At 36.2% G+C, this 23,341-nt stretch overlaps 1 protein-coding gene across 6 annotated transcripts in view; it reads right to left on the bottom strand.

Annotated features, from left to right (window-relative positions):
- Nucleotides 1–2,598: 2,598 nt before the first annotated feature.
- LOC102970128 (RAB3A interacting protein) overlaps nucleotides 2,599–23,341 on the bottom strand; it is a 47,342-nt gene continuing 26,599 nt past the window's right edge. For 4 of the 6 annotated variants that reach the window (XM_042992740.1, XM_042992743.1, XM_042992738.1 and 1 more), the window contains 9 exons: nucleotides 20,884–20,979; nucleotides 14,849–14,926; nucleotides 14,012–14,215; nucleotides 13,802–13,858; nucleotides 11,132–11,260; nucleotides 9,758–9,870; nucleotides 5,602–5,701; nucleotides 5,450–5,519; nucleotides 2,599–3,202 (listed from right to left, as the gene is read on the bottom strand). In XM_042992740.1, coding sequence (XP_042848674.1) covers nucleotides 3,120–3,202; nucleotides 5,450–5,519; nucleotides 5,602–5,701; nucleotides 9,758–9,870; nucleotides 11,132–11,260; nucleotides 13,802–13,858; nucleotides 14,012–14,215; nucleotides 14,849–14,926; nucleotides 20,884–20,979 — 930 coding nt within the window. In that variant the 3' untranslated portion in view covers nucleotides 2,599–3,119. The remainder of the gene's footprint in view (nucleotides 3,203–5,449; nucleotides 5,520–5,601; nucleotides 5,702–9,757; nucleotides 9,871–11,131; nucleotides 11,261–13,801; nucleotides 13,859–14,011; nucleotides 14,216–14,848; nucleotides 14,927–20,883; nucleotides 20,980–23,341) is intronic. The other 2 variants (XM_042992741.1, XM_042992742.1) reach the window with 2 other exon arrangements.

Below are 23,341 nucleotides of genomic sequence, written 5' to 3'. Positions count from 1 at the left end.
GTTTAAGTGAAATCATACGATATTTGTCTTTCTCGGACTTATTTCATTTAGCATTATACTCTCTAGCTCCATCCAAGTTGTTGCAAATAGCAAGATTTCATTCTTTTTATGGCTGAGTAATGTATCATTATACCATATCTTCTTTATCCATTTGTCTACTGATGAACACTTAGGATGTATCTTGGCTACTGTAAATAATGCTGCAATAAACATAGGGGTGCATGTATCTTTTTGAATTGGTGTTTTCATTTATGTTGGGTAAACACCCAGCAGTGGTGGCATTACTGAACTGAATGATATTCTATTTTTCATTTTTTGAGGTACCTCTCTATATTGTTTTTCATAGTGGCTCCAATTCACATTCCCACCAAGAGTACATGAGGTTTTCCTTTCTCCACATCCACATCAACACTCATGATTTCTTGTCTTTTTGATACTAGCCATTCTGCCCGCTGTAAAGTGTTGTCTTACTGTGGTTTTGATTTGCATTTCCCCGACGATTAGTGACATTGAACACCTTTTCATGCGTCTATGCTTATGGCTTCTTTTGGAAAAATGTCTATTTTGGATGTGTGCCCATTTTTAATCAGATTATTAGCTTTTTAGTGCTGAGTTGTAGGAGTTCTTTATATATTTCAAGTTTGGTATTAGTCACCCTAGTATTTTTAAGTTTCTTCAATTATTTCTATTACTATTGGTTTTCTTACTAAGTTTTGAACTCAAATTTTAGCACTATATATCACCTATCTCTATCCTTAATAATGCTTTTATTTTAATGTGTGTTTTGTTGGATAATAGCATAACCACACTAGCTTTCTTTTAGTATTTTCCTATCTTTTTTCCATGCTTTTATTTCAACCTTTCCATGTCCTTATGCTTTGTGTATAAATATATTATTTCCCTACCACTCTATTCATTTCTTTAGTTGGTCTTTTTTTCTTTTTTCTTTCCTATTTAATTAGTATGTTTCTCTTCCTTCTAACAAGATAGGAACTTTACCCTCAAGATCTCTGGTTTCCTCTCACTCCCACTATATTGATGCTGTAAAGAATTTTAATTCTACATTGTTATGCATATACTTTATTTTCTTTACCTTACTTTTTATTCTTTTAAAGTCATCAACAAACCTCATAAGTATCTCTTTTTATCACCCAAATCTCTTGTAGCATCCCTTGGATTTGTTTATCTTCATCCTTAGGTACTTTTTCCAAAAGTTTTTTTTTTTTTCTTTTTTTAAGTGCTTTTAACTTGCATCTTTGTGTGAAAAATTTTCTGAAGTTTTGAAAGTCTGAGAACATGTTTATTATGCCTTCACATTTGAGTAACTATTTATCAGGACAGAAAATTCTAGTTTCAAAGATCTTTTCATGATCAATTTCAGATTCTTGAACTGGGCAGGGTAGTAGTGATGGTTTCTACCAGTCCATACCATTCCATACTCAAATATCCTTTTGTCTGTAGAGTCCCATCCATTTTGGTGACTGAATCTTCCATAGGTAAGGTTGACCAAGTCTTTGAAGACAGGATTGAAAACAAGGTCATCTTCAGATCGTATTTGTAAAAATACAATCAACTGCGGTAGAGGGCAATGTGGCAAAGCAGATCAAATATTTTAAAATATACATACACCTTGGCCCAACAATTTTACATCTAAGCATCTACATCAAGGAAACAACCCAACAATGTGCAAAGAAGTATGCATAAAGATACTGATCACAGCATTATGATGCAAAAAATAATTTAAAACCTAATTTGCAAACAAGTTATATGAACATCCTATAGTCAAACCATGTAGTAATTAAGAGGTGCAGAAAAAATATTTAAGTTAAAAAAGTAAGTCTAGGGGGTGCCTGGGTCGCTCAGTCAGTTGAGCATCCGACTTCAGCTCAGGTCACGATCTCACAGTTCGTGAGTTCAAGCCCTGCATCGGGCTCTGTGCTGACAGCTCAGAGCCTGGAGCCTGCTTTGGATTCTGTGTCTCCCTCTCTATCTGCCCCTTCCCAGCTCATGCTCTGTCTCTCTCTGTCTCTCAAAGGTGAATAAACATTAAAAAAAAAAAAAAAAAAAAAAAAAGTAAGTCTAGAGGGGGCACCTTGGTGGCTCAGTTAAGTGTCTGACTTCAACTCAGGTCATGATCTCATGGTCCATGAGTTCAAGCTCCGCGTCCAGCTCTGTGCTGTCAAAGCCTGGAGCTTGCTTCAGATTCTCTGTCTCCCTCTCTCTCTGCCCCTCCCCCAATCACGCTCTGTCTCTATCAAAAAATAAATAAATGTTAAAAATTTTTTTTAAAAGGTAAGTCTAGGGGCACCTGGGTGGCTCATTCAGTTAAGCATGTGACTCCTGATTTCCGCTCAGGTCAGGAATTCACAGTTTGTGAGTTAAAGCCCTACATCGGGCTCTGTGCTGACAGCACGGAGTCTGCTTGGGATTCTCTCCCTCTCTCCCTCTCTCCCAAAATAAATAAATACACATTTAAAAAAAACATTAAAAAAAGGAAGTCTTTTTGTTTCAGAAATATGCATATGCAGGGAGAAAACATCTGAAAGCCAAAAAGCTATTCTTCAGAAATACTAACAGTAGCTTTCTCTAGATGGATATAGTGAAGTGGTTTTTTTTTTTCTTTCTTTCTTTAAATAAAATCCTTCTTTGAGGCTCAATATACAAAACAGACAAAAATAGAGTCATTCTTGTGGGGGTATAGAGATGATCCTGTCCACTCAGCCTTCTTCTTGTCACAGGCTGCTGTGCAGTTTGAAAGCTACAATTCAATACATTCAGCTTACCCTACATACCATGTCAGAGCTAGAAGAGAAAGCAAAAACATATTCAATCTAACATTTATGTACTTATTTATTTAGCTTTTATTTTTGTTTTTTGGGCAACTATAAATTACAATCACTAGTACACCTGTAATTCTCTATAGTGTGTTCAACTAAAGAGTAAGCAAACACAGCATAGGTCAATTTAAAAGAAATCACAGTACTTCTTAGTGTAATCTGCAAAAGAGGGAAGAAGTCTTGGGCCCAACTCCTTGGTAATAAATATCAAGTAACCATAAAAATATTCAGCCATTTTCCAGGTATTCAGGGAGGTTCATGCATGGTCCCAGGAAGAGAGCATCAGAGTTCCTCTTTGAAATATCCCAGCTTTGCCAATGACATCTCTTTTCTCAACTGCATAACTTCCCAAAACATCTGATCAACTATACAAATAGAAAAGGAGACACATAAGTCATAAATTACCATCCTCATTATTTTTTAACTGTTTCACTGAGAATTTAACATTAGCTGCAATGCCAATTGGGCATTTCTGAATGACGTACCAAATGCCTCAACATTTTATTGCTATTTCAACAGAAACTTTTTCGTGTTATTTGTGAGCATCCCACTTTTATCACAACTGTTTGTTAGATACATCGATGACCACGTTAGCCCAACAGAAGGCAGACACTTTCAGGGTCCTGAATAAATGGCAATCCTAGCACCTTCATAAGTAATTACACTCAGTCCTCAATTATTCTAACTCATGGATCTTCTTGCTCTAGTTTGCTACATCTTGGCCATTCCACTGTTTATTAACACCAACAGAGAGTAAAACAGGAGAAAAAGGAAAACAAAAGACAGTCCAGAAAACTCAGTAACAGTCTTTGTAATAATAAGAAAGGTTTTGTATATGGCTCAAATTAGAAATAAAAATAAATGCAAAGGTTGATCTGTAAATTTCAATTATCTCTACTTTGGCAAGCCACTTCTGTAACTTGAAAAAAGTGGCTTTGTATTTCAGACAAAAGGTCTCCCTCTGACAGACACATCATCCGATTGGATTGATTTAGATCAGTGGTTCTCAGCTAGGGGAGATTTTGTCCTAAAGGGTACATCTGACAATGTCTGGATACATTTTTCATTACTGGCTTCTACTGAGTAAGGCTCAGCGATGGTGTTAAACATCCTACAATGCACAATATAGCCCCCACAACAAAGAACTATTCAGCTCAAAATATTCATAGTACCAAGCCTCAGAAACCCTGCTTTAGATTTAGCTGCCCTAAATCTTTTTTGGCAAAAGGCACAGACAATTAACAGATTTTAAAATTAATGATAGTTATTTGCTATAAACTCGCACAGTATATGATGTGTACCAAGTACTATGAAGTGGAAAAGTAACAGAAACCAGAGAAGAGACCACTCCTATCACCATCACCCCCACTACCACCCATGACAATTTCTTACTATTTTCATAAAGGAAATTATCTTTCATCTTCCCCAGAAAACCTTTTTTTTTATTTTAACGAGAAAAAAACACGCTTGACAATTTAACTTAACATAAATCATCTGTTCTGTGGCTTAAATCCTATGATCTACCAACAGGTATTCAAAAATATTTCAATTTTATGAAAAGTCATAAAAAGTACTGTACAGTTTAAAGACTTTGCTGCTCAGGTTGAAATTAAACATTAATGAGAGGTTTCACCCTCATTCTTTTAGGCATTAAAATCTAATTATATGGGATCTTAATCAATATGTCTCTTCTCAACATACCAGAGCTTTAGAAATACTAAACTAAGTTTTTATCAGCATAACTAACTTTTCCACAGAATTAAGAGTCACTGGTTTACATGACCGAAAGATAATACGTTTCTTCCAGTTTTTAAGTATAAAAGTATTTTCAGTGCCTAAAAAAAATATGAGTAGGAAATTCCCCTAACATCAAATACAAAATGGGTATGGACTCATCCCTAGCTTAGTATTTGCTATTTGTTTTAAAATAATCACATGTACTCAAGAAACACTGCTTTAGAGCAGTTGGGCCTTATTCATTTTTATGCCTGGCACTTAAGACATTTGGCTACAGAATCATCAGTAATCATGAAAGACTGTATTAAAAGTATTAAAACACTTGCATAATGTTGGCTCTCCTGAATATATCATCTACATGTTTCTGCTGATTCAGAATACAGTAATCTTTATCCCATTCAGAACTATCTTCATGACTGCTTTATTAATTCATACATAAAAGTAGGAAATATACAAAAAAATTATTGTTAGATCCTCATGGTTTCTACCAATTAAAATAAATCTGACCATGTCTAGAGCTTGAATAATAAAAATGAATTTATTATGGAATTGAATAATAAAAATGAATGTTTTTATTTCTTAGGAGTAAATTCAATGAGCTAATTACTAGTCCCCTCACATTTACCATCTGGTTTATCATATATCTCTTAAGAGTTATAACTGATCCTGCTTAAAACTCAAAATTGGAGTAAAATGAGGCAAATACAATGATTGAATCATTTTAAGAGACATCAGTTCCCAAATTCTCCACACATTAGAACAGTAAGAGCTTCAATATAAATGCACCAATAATAAAACTTGAGCATTACTACTACGTTCTATACTTTTTGCTGAAGTCTTATGTAAACATTTTATAACCAATTAAGAACACTCACCATCCTGCTGTTTCACGAGCCCCTGCTGAATATATCGAATGTATGTAAAAAAGTTACATACAGAGGTGATCTAGGCCAAAAGGAAAAAAAAGTCATTAGTCAAATGTCATATCAAAGCGAGCTTTATTAAAATTCATGGTTAAGTTACTTACCCTGTATCTGCAAAAGGGAGAAATATAGTAATAGTTGCTTGAGTCCCCTAATTTAATTCTGTGTTTACAGGACTTACTCTGGCCAGTTAGAGCACATTTTCTGTAAAATAATGACAAATTTTAGTTTGTTGTTTTTTTAATTAAAAACATTTTGCTCCTACCTTCTGTACAAGTTTTACATTTGCTAAGACAACAAATATTTCAGACCTACTGTGTATCAGGCACGGTTCTAGATGCTGGGCTATCATGATGAAAATGACAAAGACCCTGCCCCCTTGGGGCCTACATTCTAACAAGTTCAACAACAGAACATTCACCATGGTTTTCAAACAGAAACTAAATGTTTCAAATATATGTCCTATCCTGAAGCAAATTTACAAATGAGTAACCAGCCACAGGGCAGTTCTGAGTTTCCCATCAGGACTTCAACTACTTCCTCAGTTTCAAAAAAACCTGATGATGAGTGTTCAAGTCTCAAAACATGTTACTAAAACAGCTTGCAGGATAAGTTTCTAGATGTGGTACTTTTCGGTGGGTCTGGTTGAAGTATGTGCATTTAATGTGGCTCCAGGCCTGAGAAATACAGAGGAACAGGCCACCTTACAAAAATATTGACCCTCAATAATTATACAAAGTGCACTATATTCAGACATACCATCCTTTCTGTTTGCATACCATGGACTCTTAAGATTTGGTATGAAGGCTTTCCGGTTGCAATGAGGCTGTAAGTCTCTCGAGGATGGGGACTGTATCTTATTTATCTTTATTTTTTTTTTTCAATGTTTTTTATTTATTTTTGGGACAGAGAGAGACAAAGCATGAACGGGGGAGGGGCAGAGAGAGAGGGAGACACAGAATCGGAAACAGGCTCCAGGCTCCGAGCCGACAGCCCAGAGCCTGACGCGGGGCTCGAACTCACGGACCGCAAGATCGTGACCTGGCTGAAGTCGGACGCTTAACCGACTGCGCCACCCAGGCGCCCCTCTTATTTATCTTTAAATGCCAGGCACCAAGCATGTGCCTGGCATACAGCAGACATTCAATAATTGCTGGCTAAGTGATGAGCCCCTGGTCACTGTACAGCTCAATACAATGATGTTGGCTTGTCTGCCAGAGCAGACCTACAGCAGCCCAGCTGGTACCCTCCGAAGCAAGGACCATGGCTGAACACAACTACCACTCCCTCTCAAGGCAAAATGAATATAGTTGTAACTAAGATAAAGTGGCCAACATTTTAAATGACATTATAAATTATATAATAAAGAAAACTACGTTACACGAACATTAAATTTCAGCTATACTTGTAAGAAATATGATACAAATGCACCTCCATATTAAGAAAACAAATGGAGAATGTGTACTTAAAATAGGATAATTTTGGAGATGGCCATTCCACCCACAAAAGAATTCTCATCTTTTCAGAGAAAGTTTGCCTCATTGCTCCTTTCTTAGAAAATTCCAAGGGGTGCCTAGGAGGCTTAGTCAGTTAAACTGTCCGACTTCAGTTCAGGTCATGATCTCATGGTTTGTGGGTTCGAGCCCCACACTGGGCTCTGTGCTGACAGCTCGGAGCCTGGAGCTGCTTCAGATTGTGTCTCCCTCTCTCTCTGTCCCTCCCCTGCTCACACTCTGTCCTGCCTCTCTCAAAAATAAACATTAAAAAAAATTTTTTTACTAAAAAAAAAGAAATTTCCTTTAATGATCTCTAAAAAGAAATTAAAAATACTAATTACTAGCTTGGGAAGGATAGAAGATAAGAAATTTCAGGCAGAAGTGTCAAGAGTCCTTGGAACCGCCAAAGGGGTAATTTACACAAGAAGGAAAAGTTGCATTGAACTGATAAAAGTCAATTGATACACTACTCTTCCAGAAACAGACATACACCTGTTTGTCAAGTACTTTGTTTGATTTTGAAAGTGCTTTGCTAAAGTGGTTTCAAGTATCAACTTTTGAAATAATGACAGTGTTTCTTATCTCGTTTATAAAGCCACCTGTGAACTGTCACAGCCAATACATTTTCATTTGAGGTAGGATCCAATGCCAAGTCTTCTGACCTCCAAGTGCATTTTGTCAGGCTGCTACAGAACCTTGGTAGTCTGAACAGCTCTAGTCCCCAGATTTCAAACCCACACCTGCCATTTTCACTTGGGGAGGTCAACATGTCTATATGGAAACCTGGCGCATCTCTAGCTCTTCTTTTCCCAGCCCCCACCTGAATCTCTTCCCTCCAAAATGCTCTTCAGATTTGTCACATCTTTCCCATCTACACACTCACCATTCTCTGATTTTTCCAGGCCTCCAATCACATGTACTTTTCTTTACTCAAATTCTACCCATGCTTCGAAAACCCAGATCAAATCTCCCCGCCTCCAGTAACAGCCCCTCATCACCATCACAAGACTGGTCTTGGCTTTCTCAACGTTCCTACAGCATGTGCCATTTACTTAGTGATTACCTTCACTTCACTACCTAGTCCAGGAGAGCCCTGGCTGGGGCCATACTGCACACTTCACAGAAGAGAGTATCTTCCTTAAGTTTTGTCACACGACATGCACTCCCAAACACCTGACATCTAACCCCACTGCCACAAGCACAATATCCCTAAACTATGTAAAGTGTTCCCTAAACCTGACATCTATAATTATTTTACCAAAACACTACATCAATTCGCTCTGATATGCTCATTTGTCATCATATGATATTTGCACATGTATAATATGTGTTCTATATAACGCAAGTAGAAATTTAAATTCTGTAATAAAAACTGCTATATGTTACATTTAAAATAAGGTACACATAGACCTCCAAAGCACAAAAACTGTTATAATTGATCAAGATAAAAACACTTGGGTGTTTGTTGAAAGAGTAGAATTTAGAAATGTAAATTTAGAGATTCAGAGGCCGCTGTGCTACCAGCACATGGGAGCATAAAACAGGACACAATGCTAGGTGGATGTGTGGCTCGCAGAGCAAATACTTGACTAGGCACTCCCCACAAACAACTATCTGAATACTAACATTGTGTGATCCTGTTAAAAATGGCAATGTGCAGCGGCACCTGGGTGGCTCGGTTGGTTAAGTGTCTGACTTCGGCTCAGGTCATGATCTCACGGCTCGTGAGTTCGAGTCCTGCATCGGGCTCTGTGCCGACAGCTCAGAGCCTAGAGCCTCCTTCAGATTCTGTGTCTCCTTCTCTCTCTGCCCCTCCCTCTCTCTCTCCCGCCCTCTCCCTCTCTCTCAAAAATAAATAAACATTAAAAAAAATTTAAGAACGGCAATATGCACAACAGGAAATGAGAAGAAGCACACAACTCCTACAGCAGGCTTTAACACAGACCTACTGGTTAATCTCAAAAAGCCCTTTCCTCCTCTGCCTTCAAAATGACTCAGACAGGAGTCAATTACTGCTTTCTAGGAGATTTCTCAGGCTTTCCAGTCACATATATACATCGTTCTGAACCACCAAGTAAGCAGCTTCCTCCAAATCTTTTCCAAGTCACTTTGCAAACATCTATGCCAAAGGTTCTAGGTACCACTGGTTTCAGTCTTTCCTCCTCCTAGGACTGGACAGAAAAAAGCCTGCTCCACTATGAAATGTGGGAGTCTTACCTCTGAAGGTATATAACTGCCAAGTAGCTCTCATGTAAGACAGAACCGATTATTTACCAAAGTGAGAATCCTTTACACGATAGCATGAAACGGGAGGACTATTCAAGTCTTTCTGGTGTCCTGCTTTCATGCTTGATAAGACCTGGGCTAATTCACTGTCTTTCCAAACTATTTTTAATGGCAACGTTAGGAAGAAATATTCTACACCAAAACCTACTACACACAGCTATTTGTATATGTATAACAGACAAATATTCTGCTTATGACCCACTAAACTGATTTTATGATCAGTTAATGAGTCACAACAGATGGTTTAAAAAAATGTTTCTAACACCTAAGCTAACATATATGTATACTTTTGAATTAAAAGGGCTCTCCCTTTGATGCTACATTTGAAATGCTACAGCTTGCACTGAGGATTTGTCTTTAGCTGCACAAAATAGAAAACAAGAAATTTAACCATTTAAAAGTAGGAAAACGAAATATTTGCAAATGTAACATTTTTAAAACTCAGTGTTTTCTACAAGACACAGTTCTAAAAACATACTTTGGTCCTCCACATTCGACTGCAGAAGCTTTCACAAATCGAATAGGTTGTAATCCCACTGGTTCAATGCTTAGAGTATTGTTTTCCACAGCCTCCAGAACGGCTGAAGCCAACTTTAAAAAAACAGAAAGTATCAGAAGCTATGCTGACATAAAAATATTAAAATTGTATTCTATAATAAACTAATCTTTAAAATTATTCTTTCCCCAAGCTCTACTGTAAGCTTAGTCTTAGCCAATGAAAAAGAAAGAAACTCTACAATCTTGGTTTGAGTATTTTTACAACTCAAATATTATTATGAAAGGCAGGCAATTCAGTCATAGCTAAGTAACTTACCTCATTATCTGGAAGAGAACTGAAAGCATTAATTCCAATCTCTGTCCATCTCTCACCCACAATTAGCATCCACTATTAACACCACTTCAAGATGAATACCCTAATGCCTCATTTTGCTAAATTTATGCATATTTTTGAATACTAGTCATTCAAAACACAGCAATATATACTAATTACAGCTATGTATTTTCTGAACTTGTACTTATGTGCACAAAAGAACTAGCTGAATTATCAAATATTAAATGCCCAGATGGAGATGGTAGCAACTGATCAACAACAGCTGAAACCAGCACATTGCTTCAGTCTGGCAAGATTACTAATACGGAATGACCTACCTAGAAACAGACACAGAGACACAGTGAGTAACATATCTACATATCAAAAGTGTTTTACTGTTCATTTTAACTTCTCCTGACAAGTAAGGTTATAATTAAATCCTCTGAAGACTTAACATAAGACTCTTAAGATTACATTTCTTAGACACTGATTGACAGGATATTTATAGACAAACCTTCCATATGTACAAATTAAAACTGTGACCTGACATTGGTATAGTACCCTACATTTTAAAAAAGTTTTTGTATGTACTTAATTTGCTTCATTTTAACCTCTTAACAACCCTGTGACATAGGCAAGGAAGGCATTTTTTTCCATTTTAAAGATGAAGAAACTATGATATTTTTTTTTATCATATATACATAAACCTAATAAACACCTCAGAGTATACAGAACTTCCCTTACCCTGAGTGTTGGGCTAAGTAAGAATCAAGAACTAAGCCCTACCCCCAGTGCACATTTAATACTTCACTCCAGTGTAACTAACACTTCACTCTATGAATGATCCTCTGCTCAAATAAGCAAAGATGTTCAGCAACTGAATGCCAAGAAATTATCATGATCTTAATATGGAATAAAGAAAATGGTAAATCACAACATGTTTGAATAATTTATTTACATAATAGAAAACATACAGCATGATTTAGCAAAAGGTACAGGAACCACTCTAATGCATTCCTATTAAAATAAAAAAAAAATTACCTCACTTTTTGAGAATGTTAAACATGGAAAGATATCTTCCTGATAAATTTTGTCTAAGAAAGGACACGATCTATCCATTGTGGGATCATCCTTCCAAGATCTGAATTCATTATACAGAGATAAGTCAGCCTGACAAACCAAAAAAAACAAAAAAACAAAAAAAAACCCATAAAATAATCTTTTTAAAGGTACAAAACATAAAATCACTTTATAAAACTAAAACCTAATTTAAACATTACTGAAAAAGAAATCCTACTCATTTAAAATAATGAACTGAACCATTCTTGATTAGTTGTAATACATGGTACCAACTTTCTTTAAAAAATTCAAGCTCTCAAATCCAAATGAGCCCTTTTCAACGGACCCACTATGGTGTCCAATGATGCTACCATTATCTCCACCCCACCCCTCAAAAGTGCTGGAGTTCCTCTTAAGACAATGTGCACACTGCTCTGAATATAAAACAAATGAGAAGTCTTTTCTGAAAATAATCCAAAAGTAATCTGGAGCGAAGTTAATTAAATAAAGTGTTTGACTAAATGGAGACTAAGTTGTGAAACCTAGTTTGGGTCAAAGGGGACACTAACTGTTCTGCTATCACCTGAAGGCACTTTCAAAAGAATTTTGAAAATGTTTCTTGTATAAGCAGCAGGTTTAAAAGCAGCATATATGTACCCTCCTAAATTGACTACCGTAAAACGTAACATTTATTAAGGCGTATTTTGCCACAGCAACATCAATGACTACTGTCTGAATTATCAACAATAATCCAGGCTGGCACCTGCCTCCTGATTCACTCTTCAGTTGTCCTTCATTCCCCCTCCTCTCTTTAATGAACTGTTCCCCAAGTATTCTTCCCTCCAGATGCCCTCTACTCAGCTCAATACCACCTGTCACATACAGAGCCACACCTGCCCCCGGCTGCCCACTCAAGGTAGTGCCCCTCATCCAGCTCTAAGCCACTCTCGTCCAGAAGCACTGGACACGCCACAAACGACACACTGACTACAGCTCTGGCCTCTAGGACAGCTTAATCACATGTGCAGGTGGTTTCCATGGAAGTAATGAAAGGCTGAGTCTGAAATCCAAGCTTCCCCACAGACTTTCTTTTAAGGTATATAACAATACTTACATTTCCAAATTCATTTTCTTTGTAAAGTCTACCCTTTAATGGACATAAACCCCAAAGCAGGTTAAGTGGTATTCTAAGGAAAGATTCTAGTTTAAAGGCAGTAACTTAAACTATTAAGAGCTGACCCTGTGCGAGGAACTACAGTAAGCACTTCCTAAACACTTAATCCTCACAGCTGTGCGAGACAGACATTCTGCTCTTCACTGTTTTAGAGAAGGAAACTAGGGCTTAGAGAAAAAGTAACTTGCCTAAGGTTACAGATCAAAAAACCAGTACAAGTTCAGATTCGTGTCTAAGTGACTTGACTGCAAAGTCTTGCATAATGTGTGTGCGTACACGCATGCACGTGTGCTTTTAAGTGCTTTCAGCAGATACGCTGCAAATATTGTGACTACCTGTCACTTTTTTTTACAGAAACGTGGGCATGTTTCACTTTCTCTCCAACTGTTTTACCTTCTTCTAAGGCTTACACAGGGCAACTTTGTGTGTTTCCTTTGTCCAATAAAACTTTTTGAGGGGCGCCTGAGTGGCTCAGTCAGTTAAGTGTCTTGATTTCGGCTCAGGTCATGATTTCACCTTTAGTGAGTTAGTAAGTTCGAGCCCTACGTTAGCTCCAAGCCCACTTGGGATTCTCTGTTTCCTTCTCTCTCTGTCCCTCCCCTACTCATGTGCTCTCATTCGTTCATTCTCTCTTAAAAATAAATAAGTAAACATTAAAAAAAAAACCTTTTTGATAAGTTTTCACAAAACATTAGAATACCGAATATATCTACAAACCAAAAAGTTGTATGTTACCTATTCACATTTTAAGAGTTCATAAACTAAGAACTTTAAAACGTTCCATGAGAAAACATTTAAATTTCGTTAGTGTAAACAATGGAAAACAAGGTATATAATCACACACACTGAGAAATTGCAGCAAAAATGCAAGTTGTACCAAGCAATTAAAAATGTTAATTAAATTCAAAGAAATTAAGGTTATAACTTAAAAAAGTTTCTTAAGTATTTCACGAACATGGATTTTAGATTCTGTCACATTCAGATCTGGCCACATATTGACCTTCTCTCTCACTAGCATCCTTTTTATTAATAAGTAAACAAATGCAATTCAATTAAAGTAAGTAACAACCCTGGTTATTCAATTTAATAAACTCCTGGCTTCCATGCAAAAACTTAACCAAATGAGCAAATACAACTTCTTAAAGATTAATGATGAACCTGAATAAAACAATGTAAAACAGAGCTCTAAAAAAGTGGGGGGAGGGATGGCTTAGTTCTATTTTTTGTTGCTTAATTATCTGAATTAACTCTAAGACTCAGTGAAAGAATACAAAACTCTACCTCTCCTAGAATTTAAGTAAAAACAATGTTCTGTTCAAGAAAAGCACCTTATTTTCACACATTTCTTACATTCATATTTTGTTAGAGCATCCTACCAACAAATTCTGACCAGCCAGATCATTAAAGCCACCCACTCTCCTTTACATAACACAAGACAGTTTGCTCCCTAAATGAAATAGCAAGATGAAGAAACTTACCAAGTTTCTAGCAGGTACTCCAAGGTCAGCCAAGTAGAGAATGGAACTGGAGATTCCCTGAAAGCAGCCAGCTCTAGATAAAGCCTCCCCCATCTTAATATTGCATATTCTGTACTACAAGTTTTGCTGGCAAAAATCATAACTGACACGTCAGTGATGAGAATTACTAAGTATCAAGAGAGTCAGAGGGGACAGTCCTTGACGCGTTACCTCTTTGCAGTCTTTTACAATTGGCTGTATCACACTGAGGTCCTGATGACTGCCGCTCATAGCGCTGCTTGTACTTTTATTTCTTGTATGCCCCCTTTTAAAAGCTGTCTTTCCACCTGGCAGAGGCTCTTGTGTGGGTGATGTTGGAGAACTGGACAACACGAGTGTCTTCAATGCGGCTACTTCAGCCTGAAGTACATCAATCTTGAAAAGAAATCAACATAGTCCCATACACTAAGTTTTATGACAGATTCAGCTGAATGTCAGCAATTTGATCAAAACACTTTCCTTTCAAAGATGAATATAAGTTTAATTGGTATTTGTTGTGGACTAACAAAAAGAAAGTAAAACCAAGTTTTTTCATGTTTCTTACAGTTCAGATTCAGCTGCTATTCACAATGTTAAAGGAAATTTTTCAAATTATCAAAATGTCTAACACAAACGTCATGTGAATTTTGAAAATCTCCAAATAGAATAGTTTATGATTAGTTGCGGTTCATTCCTAAAATAATAAAATAACAGTTTGGTGGGGTTTTTTTCAGTGAATTAAGAAAAATATTAACTTTAAAATGTGATTGTCTAGTCCTTTTGAGAATACATGTGATTCACAAGACTTTAAATCCTTTGGTTCTAATATCAGTGAACCCCAACTATTCACTATTAACCCTATCTGTGTAGTGGTTATTCCCTACTTTATAGTTTCCTGCAGTTTCCAAATCTTCTAAAATAAACACTAGTTTACAATAGGAACAAAAGCCAATCGATGTTAAAGTATCCTTAAAACAGTAATCACTGATTTCTTTGTACTTTTTTACTATGAAAGCATCAAAAACTTACTTTTCCTTGTGCTTCCTTTAGCTGCTTTTCTGCTGTTGCCTGCTTAACATTTGCTTCTCTCACCATCTTATGAGCTTCCTGAAAAAGGTGAAATCTCAAATTTCGGAAACGTATTGAGCATTTGTTTTCAAAAATCTCTCAAAAAGTATCTACAACAGTAGCAAAAATGTACTACCAACTTTTAACCTGAAAATGAAGTATTCCATGTCAATTTCTGAAATAACAACAGTCGTCTGACAGAGAAACTAGTAGGAGTTAGGAATAGGTACCTTCTTTTAGTACCAGTATCACTGAGGTAGCCAAGTTCAATCCTCCTGGTGAATGCCTGTGTAAAAAGACTGTGTGAAACAATAAACATCCCACATGTCAAACCCAAATTCTCAGTGGTTAGGTTTCTGTAACTTGGGTCACAATATGCATACTCATATTATTAGTCATAGCAAAGATATACTGAAGGGACAGGTAAAAATATTAATACATCAATAATGCTGCAGTTTGTAGGAATGACAGCTGAAAAGCCTTAGGGCTTCCAATGAAAACATTCACAAAATGATATTAAGTGACAATTCTGTGCAGAGTTAATCTAAAAGGACAAATCAGAGATTAGCCTTTAGTAAGGTCTTAATTTTTTGTACAATAACTATGAAACTCTGGGTATTTAATTCCTTTTTCTTTTCTTATATTTACTCATCAAACATTTACTCATGACACCTTTTTGTGAGGTATTATTCCAGGTGCTAATAACCTACTGGGAAAAGAGACGGGTCCTTGTCTCTTAAGGAGCTTACATTCAGTTTACATTGTAATAATCAAATAAAATGTCCAAGGAAGAATTCTGGCTCTTATTCTAAGTGCAATATGAAGCCTTATGATCTTTTAAGGAAGACAGTCACTGATCTTTATTTTTAAAAAATTACTCTGCTGTATGGAATAATCCCATAAAGGATTAAGGACGGACTGGAACAGTACATAGGGTGCTTGAGATAATCCCCTGGGATTTAAGAACACATATGTTAGAACTACATTTTGCAGTTTATGAGAAGGATGAAAAGGAGAGAGAGAGAGAGAGAGAGAGAGAGAGAGAGAGAGAGAGAGAGAGGAAGGAAGGAAAGGAGGAAGGAAGCAAGGAAGGAAATCAGCTTCAAAGACATTTAATATATGTTTGACAATGGCATCCTTACTAAGTCTGTCAACTTTTCAGTGGAAGAGTAGACATTCACATCAGAGTTGACAGCAGCATGCCCATTTGTTCATTTGCTTTTCCAGTGCTGTAGTGAACTGCAGTTTGTTTACATGCCCATAATATGAATTTACAGATCACATTAGCTTAAATAAGAGATGCTTTACTATCAATGCTTTATAATGAAATGAGATGAACTGAAAATCTTCCAAGCACAATTACGCTGGTTATCTTGTAACAAAGTCCTTAAGAGCTGCCAATTTAATAATGAGGTATGCATTTTTCTTTTAAAAATAATAAACGTTCCAGATTTGCTGAATTCTTCTGACAAGTGGCTGTCAACAGATCTCTATTTGGAAGATATTTTCAAAATAATAAACATATCTCATCTGACCCTTCAGGATAAGTGACATTTTAACTATAAACGCAAAAGTAACTCATGTGAAGGAGAGATTATCTGTTTAAATGTTTGGAAATGCACTCTGCCTTCCTTAACAGCAGACTATGCAATTTGGACCAAACTTCACATAGAGAATAAACAGAAAAGCTGGACAAGGACAAAATTTTTTTAAATGTGTCTGAAGGCATCAGAGAACTAACAAAAGTAAAGAACTAGGGGACCAAGATCCAGGAGAAGATGTAAACCCAAAGAGAGCTGGAATTTGGGGTGCCTTTTCCCTTAGTGATATGAGGGATACAATAAAAGAGCGTCCCTGGGGTCCCAAATGGAAAGGTAAGAGAGCTAGAAGGAGGCAGAAGCAACAGCTAAAAAGATAACGTATAGGGTTTTGCAAGTTGACAAAAGACATCAAAAAGTAGATTCAAAACAAGTTGGAAAATTTTCTATCACTCTGCCATTCTGAAAGCTGAAAAAAATGCAAGTATCAGGTACACCAGGAGTCAGCAAACTTTTTCTGTAAAAGGTCACACAGTAAGCAGTTTGGGCTTTATGAGCCATACAGTCTCTGCTGTAATACTCAACCCTGCTACTGCAGTGTGAAAGCAGCCACCGACAACACGTGGACAGTGAACGTGGCCGTTTCAATAAACATTTATCAGCACTGAAGTCTGAATTTCAGGTTGCATGTCACAAAATACTCTCTTGATTCTTTTCCCTAACCACTCGAAAGTGTAAAAACCAATCTTGGCTCATAAGGCTGCACAAAAGTAAAGACAGGCTGTAGTTTGCAGACCTGATATAAACATTCATGTCTATACACTTCCAGAATTTGAAAACAATTTTTTTCCTATCTGGTTAGCAGTGATTCAAATGAAGGTGTTTTTACTCTTTCTTTAAAATAACGTTTAAACTCAACATTTGCTGATTAATTCACAAAGACATCGTTGGTATTAGAGAATACAAATTCACTAGAGAATATTCTAGAAAAAGTTTCACATAACCAGGAATGGAACTGAAAATTCAGTATAATGATTTAATATAGAGAAAGATGTATTTCTTCCATTTGGATCCATGTATTTGTGAGTTATTAGCTGCATTACATTTAATTTAAAATATGAAATTTAGACCAGAACTTCATCTGAATCATAAATTAAGATTAAAATTCTCTAGAACAAGGTAATATATGCAAGTGTACTACTTTCACTAAAAAAATATATACATACGCACAACATATTTTAGTGAGAATAAAACATTTCTGTACTATTATAAAAAATAAGCATTTATGATTGAGTTGCTTTATAAACTGGTGTTTTATAATTTATGTAACAATTTATATATATTAGTATATACATGTAATTTATAAGTAAGTATATATGCTTTTAAAACAGTGCCTGTCACATAGGTAATTCTCAATATTATGTATCTTCATCATAATAAAGGTACATGCTCAAATTGTTCTTTTATAGATTGAGTACATGATCAAAAAATGTGGCATCTACTGGGCTAGGTAATAAATACTAAAGGCTTGTAAAATACGGACAGTCTGAATGTGAGAAAAAGGAGAGTCCTCAATGATGACTCCTCTTCTGTGGCTTCAGACGAAGAGAAGTCCCATTTATGATTTCCATAGTACTTAAAGTAAGGGTTGGGGTTATGAATTTGAATCCCAACATTGTTCCTTAACTTCCTATGCCTCATTTTCCTCACAGATAAAATGACAATAATTTTCATTATATGCCTCATGGCATTACAGAGAGAAAACTAGGCATATTATAGACATTTACTAAAAGTGGTTGACAAAATGTAAAAAAAAAAAAAATCTTAAGGCTACCCCTCTTTTTTTCTTTGTAAAGCATTATTTCAACTGATTTCATTCTATATTATCTCAAAATCTGAGATACTAGGTGGGAATACATCTATGTAACTTTAGAGTTCTTATTTTTGATAGTTTTTTTAAGACACAACTTTGTTACAAAGTATATTATATTCAAGATGATTCATACACAACAAACTCCTAATTTGAAGTTACATGTTAAGTTTGCCAAAGTTGTACAAATTGTTTATTCAAAATAACATTTAATTCTTAAAAAACTGTATGTACATATACCTAAAATGCAAGCAAAAAGCTTTTTCATAATACAATGGTAAACTGAGATCATGAAGGCATAATTAAAAAGACCACAGAAAAATGTTTAGCACCTTTTCACAAAATTCATAAATAACTGGTTTGAAGACAATTCTCTTCATTACTGAAATCATCTTTAATTAATGTAACTTCTTTCCCAGAAAGAATACATAGTATCAAGGTTATTAGCCATTGTAGGATCAGGGATAGATCAGGGACCCAAAACCTTTTTTTGGTAAACTTTTTCATTCATTGCAAAACCAGCATTTCTGTTCCTTCACATCCCACTATGGAGAGGGAGAAGTTTCTCCTGTTTGTTCTCCTCCTACTTCATCTAATAGAATATACATACAAGTGCAAACAAGAGGAACTAAGCAAGGCTAAAATTATGGGCAGGCACGTGAGAAATTTAACACATTTGCTTTCTTATCTAGTACCTATACATCATTATGAAATTTTTCTGGCCAGACAATACTGGATGAAAAAGTCTAAGGTTTCTGCACACCCCTTCTGCAAACAAAAATGTGACAAGTCCTATAGCTCTTGTCTTCTAGAGCTTTAATTCCCCACTCTTCCCATCCTTACATTTATCTTTCTCTCATCTCTGAGGACTAGCTAACAAAAAATAATAGATCAGTTTTCCAATGTTCATGAAAGAAAATGATCCCAAAAAAGACAGAGGAGGGGCCAAAGGTGTGTGGCACAGAAAAGTCCACATCTGAAGAAAGCCCCATTTAACCTGTTATGATGTTACTTACAACATTAAAAATGGTGGAGTATGCAAGTTGATAGATTAGGACTATCACTGCAATGACCATGTAAGTTAACACAAAAACATGTTATTTGAAGAAAAAATACAAAATATATTAGGATTACAATTATGTAAGAAAATACGCATACCTCTAAAACTGAAAAAAATGTTGCATAAATAAAAACAACAAAAACGGAAGAAATTTTTCTAAAATCTTTTACTACAAAGTTTTAAAAACAAATTTTTAGAGGAAAAAAAAGAAATTATTGATGTGATAATGACAGTAGTCATTCCAGTAACACATCAACCTTTCTGAATAAGGAACTTTTATCTTAGGGCCAACACTAAGTACGATGGTTAATTTTATGCGTCAACTTGACTAGGCCACTTGATGCCCAGATATTTGGTCAAACATTATTCTGGGTGTTTCTGTGGAAGTGTTTCTGAGATTAACATCTGAATTGGTATGTGAGATAAGGCAGACTGTTCTCCATACTGTGGTTGGGCTTCATCCAATCAGTTGAAGGACTGAACAGAACAAAAAGGCTGATCCCCACGGAGTACAAGAGAAGTCTTCCTGCCTTCAAAATCCAAGTGAAACATCAGTTCTTGTTGCATCTCAAGCCTGTCAGCCTTAGGAATAGAACTGCACCATCAGTTCTCAGGTTTCTCAGACCTGTGTACCTGGACTATAACTACACCATGAGCTCTCCTGGGTCTTCAGCCTGTTAACTCACTCTGCAGGTTTTGGGAACAGCCAGCTTCCATAATCGCGGGTGCTGATTTCTTAGATCAATCTCTTTCTATATACACATCTTATTGGTTTCTGTGTCTCTGGAGAACCCTGATTAATATGTCAAAAAATGCAAAATGACAATGTCAGTGGAACCCTTAATGAGAAACACTGCTAGAACTGGGCAGAAATTTTGGTCCTGTTGGCAGGAGGGAGATAAGTGTGGGAATGCGTGAGTGGCTCAGTCGGTTAAGCACCCAACTCCTGATCTCAGGTCAGGTCATGATCTTGCGAACCGTGAGATCGAGCCCCATGTCAGGCTCTGTGCTGATAGCACAGCTTGGGATCCTTCCCCCCTCCCCCCCACCCCAATCGCTCTCTCAAAAATAAATAAACTTAAAAAAAAGAAAGAAAGAAAGGTAGGTGAAGTGTGCCTTCTAACAAGTAGGTATGCTTTCTAACAAGTAGGTATGCTTTCTAACAATCCTCAAACCATCACCTATCAGATAGCTACCTCAAGGGTTTCCCATCTTTGTTCTGGAGTCACATTGTAAGATTATCTTAAAGTAGCCCCTAAATACTTGATAAAAACAGAATTAAAATTTACAACCTTTCTTCCCACATGGGCATTTTTAAACAACCTGATTGATACTGGTAGCTTATGGTATCTTTTCCTTTTCCCATCATTTTAAATTGGAGACTCCATCTTAAAGATTTCATTTTTCTTAGATGATTTAGAAACTATGTAAAGCTAAGCATTACTTTTCCAAGATTCCCTCAAAGAACAATTCTATGAATATAAAAAAAGCAAGACGTTGCTCTTGGCCAAGACATAAATAGACCAACCTCAAACAGACTGGCTGTGAGCTCCTCCAGTTCCTGTCCGAGTTGATCTCGTACTTTAGAAAGCCTCTCACACTCTTCATCTTTTAACTTCAGTTCCTATGAGAAATTGATCATTGTACTTTGAATCTCCATAGTTTGAAGTTAGATTCAACAGACTACATAATCTTTACTAATAAAATTACAAAATATTAATACTGTCCCCTCCTAAGGTTCACACTGAAAATGTTGATCTAGCACTTGCTGTGTGGAAAACAATGAGGCAAGTCTAAAATTACAAATATTTCCAACTTACATATTTAAATTTTAATGTTTCTGTCATGAGACATACAAAGATTAAGATTACATATTACATGTGAAATATACAATTCAATAACTTCACTCTTTTTCCCCTTAACTGTTCTCTGAAGATACTTATTTCCATCCAGGAGGGAATTTCTTTAATTACGCTTATCCATCTCAATAAAAGTTCAGTGTGGTTTTTTCAAGTTTATTTTAAAATTTGTTCACTTATAGATAACTATGTACCATATGGCAATTAGTCTAAAATTTCCATTAGTAGACTATACCCATTTAGCCCTGCAACCAGAAGTGAATGAAACATATTTGCATTTAAAACTAAGAAAAATGTTAACGACAAAATCACTTCCTAATATTTATACATGAGTTCTCAAAAGGCATCAAATAGATGTTTAAAAAATCCCTTATTAAGATGTAAATAATATGCAATTTTATATGTTGTCCTAAATTAATCTTTCAAATTTAGGGCTAAAAAAAAATCCCACCTTCCTATATATTGGTCACAATTACACTAATGAAATCATGGATTTGTTGTGTTGTAATTGTGGTGGCAGCATAGAATCCCCCAAGGGCAACTCCTGAAAATCAAATATACCAACTGGAAAGTCAGAAGAACCCAATGAGTACACCTTCAACAAAACTACGGAAGGAAATCCCCACAAATCTTAGACTGTGAGAGAACGTGGCTACACTACCAACACCAAAGAATCAGCAGCTATGTGGAAGGGACAGCAGGAAGTGGAAGTGACTACAGAGGTATCGTATGAAGCCTCAGAACCCAAAAATCATTACAAATACCCCAAAGGAGAGGACTCAGCCTCTCTGAAAACTGGGAGAACAAGTATGAGAACAAATGGAGAAAAAGGAAAAGGTTTTCACAGGCTCCAAGTTGCAGGTGGAATGCAAAAATGTGTATGTAGTCCTGACACAGCAAACAGTGCTGTAATGCCCTAAACTCTGAGGAATCACGCAGCATTCAGCAAAGAGACCCTTCTAGTACAAAGCCCACCCCAAGGGAAAAACTCTTGGAATCTGAAACCAAACTGCAGGACAGGAATAATGGACATAGAGAGAAAGAAGGCTAAGATATCAAAGGAGAAAGAGGGTGGCAAGGTTCCAAAGGATCGCAGAAAGTAGTGTAAGAAAAAATAATTATCTTTTCTTATATTTCTACTAGAAATATCATTTTTAGAGATAATGTTAAGCCTGTAAAGTTTGCAGAGGCAGTGGGCTAGAGGAGAAAACCTTCCTGAACAAGGTTTACCTCTGAAAGACAGAAGTGGTGACACAGATACACCAATAACAACAGAAGGGAAAACTCTTGAACATGAAACTCCTTGGTTTATCCTCCTCCTTCACAGGAACCTCCTCCTAACAGTCCAGGAAAATCCAATTCATTTAAATATGAAAAACAAACACAAATATGTGAAGTTACCATTATAAAAAAGTTAAACACAATCCAAGTCACCTATAAGGTAATCAGATTGGTATTAAAATGCCAACAGCAGTTTATGCTAGAAAACACCAGAATAACATTTTTTAAAAATATTTAACTTTATTTTTGAGAGAGTGCAGGTAGGAGAGGAGCAGGGAGAGGGGAACAGAGGATCAGAAGCAGGCTCTGTGCTGACAGCAGAGAGCCAGATGTGAGGCTCGAACTCCCGAACCATGAGATCATGACCTGGGCCGAAGTTGGACACTCAACTGACTGAGCCACCCAAGTACCCCCAGAATAACATTTTTAAGATAGTCAAGGGAAACACTGTGAAATGAGAATTTTATATTTAGCCAAAGTATAAAGTCAGAGACAAAGAGTTATAAACCTGCAAAACTTCAGAGAATCTCTCTCCTATGAGTGACTGAGTGACCAAGTAAAGAATGAGATTCAGATAATCCAGAAGAAGCTGAAGAAGCTTTAACGCTAAGGACTGAGGGTGAGAAGCAAACATATTTAACTGTAGAACTACAACTAAAAGATGACGATATCAAGAGAACGAAAAGACAAGCCTGGGAGAAAATTTCTGCAAAAGACATACCTGATAAGAGACTGTTATCAAAAATATAGAAATTCTTAAAACTCAACAGTAAGAAAACAAACAACCGGATTAAAAAATGGGCAAAATACCTGAAGAGACAATTCAACAAAGAAGATATAAAGAAG

The sequence above is a fragment of the Panthera tigris genome, chromosome B4 (genome assembly GCF_018350195.1).
Source record: "Panthera tigris isolate Pti1 chromosome B4, P.tigris_Pti1_mat1.1, whole genome shotgun sequence".
Classification (NCBI taxonomy): Eukaryota; Metazoa; Chordata; class Mammalia; order Carnivora; family Felidae; genus Panthera; species Panthera tigris.
This window is presented reverse-complemented; position numbering and strand designations above follow the sequence as displayed.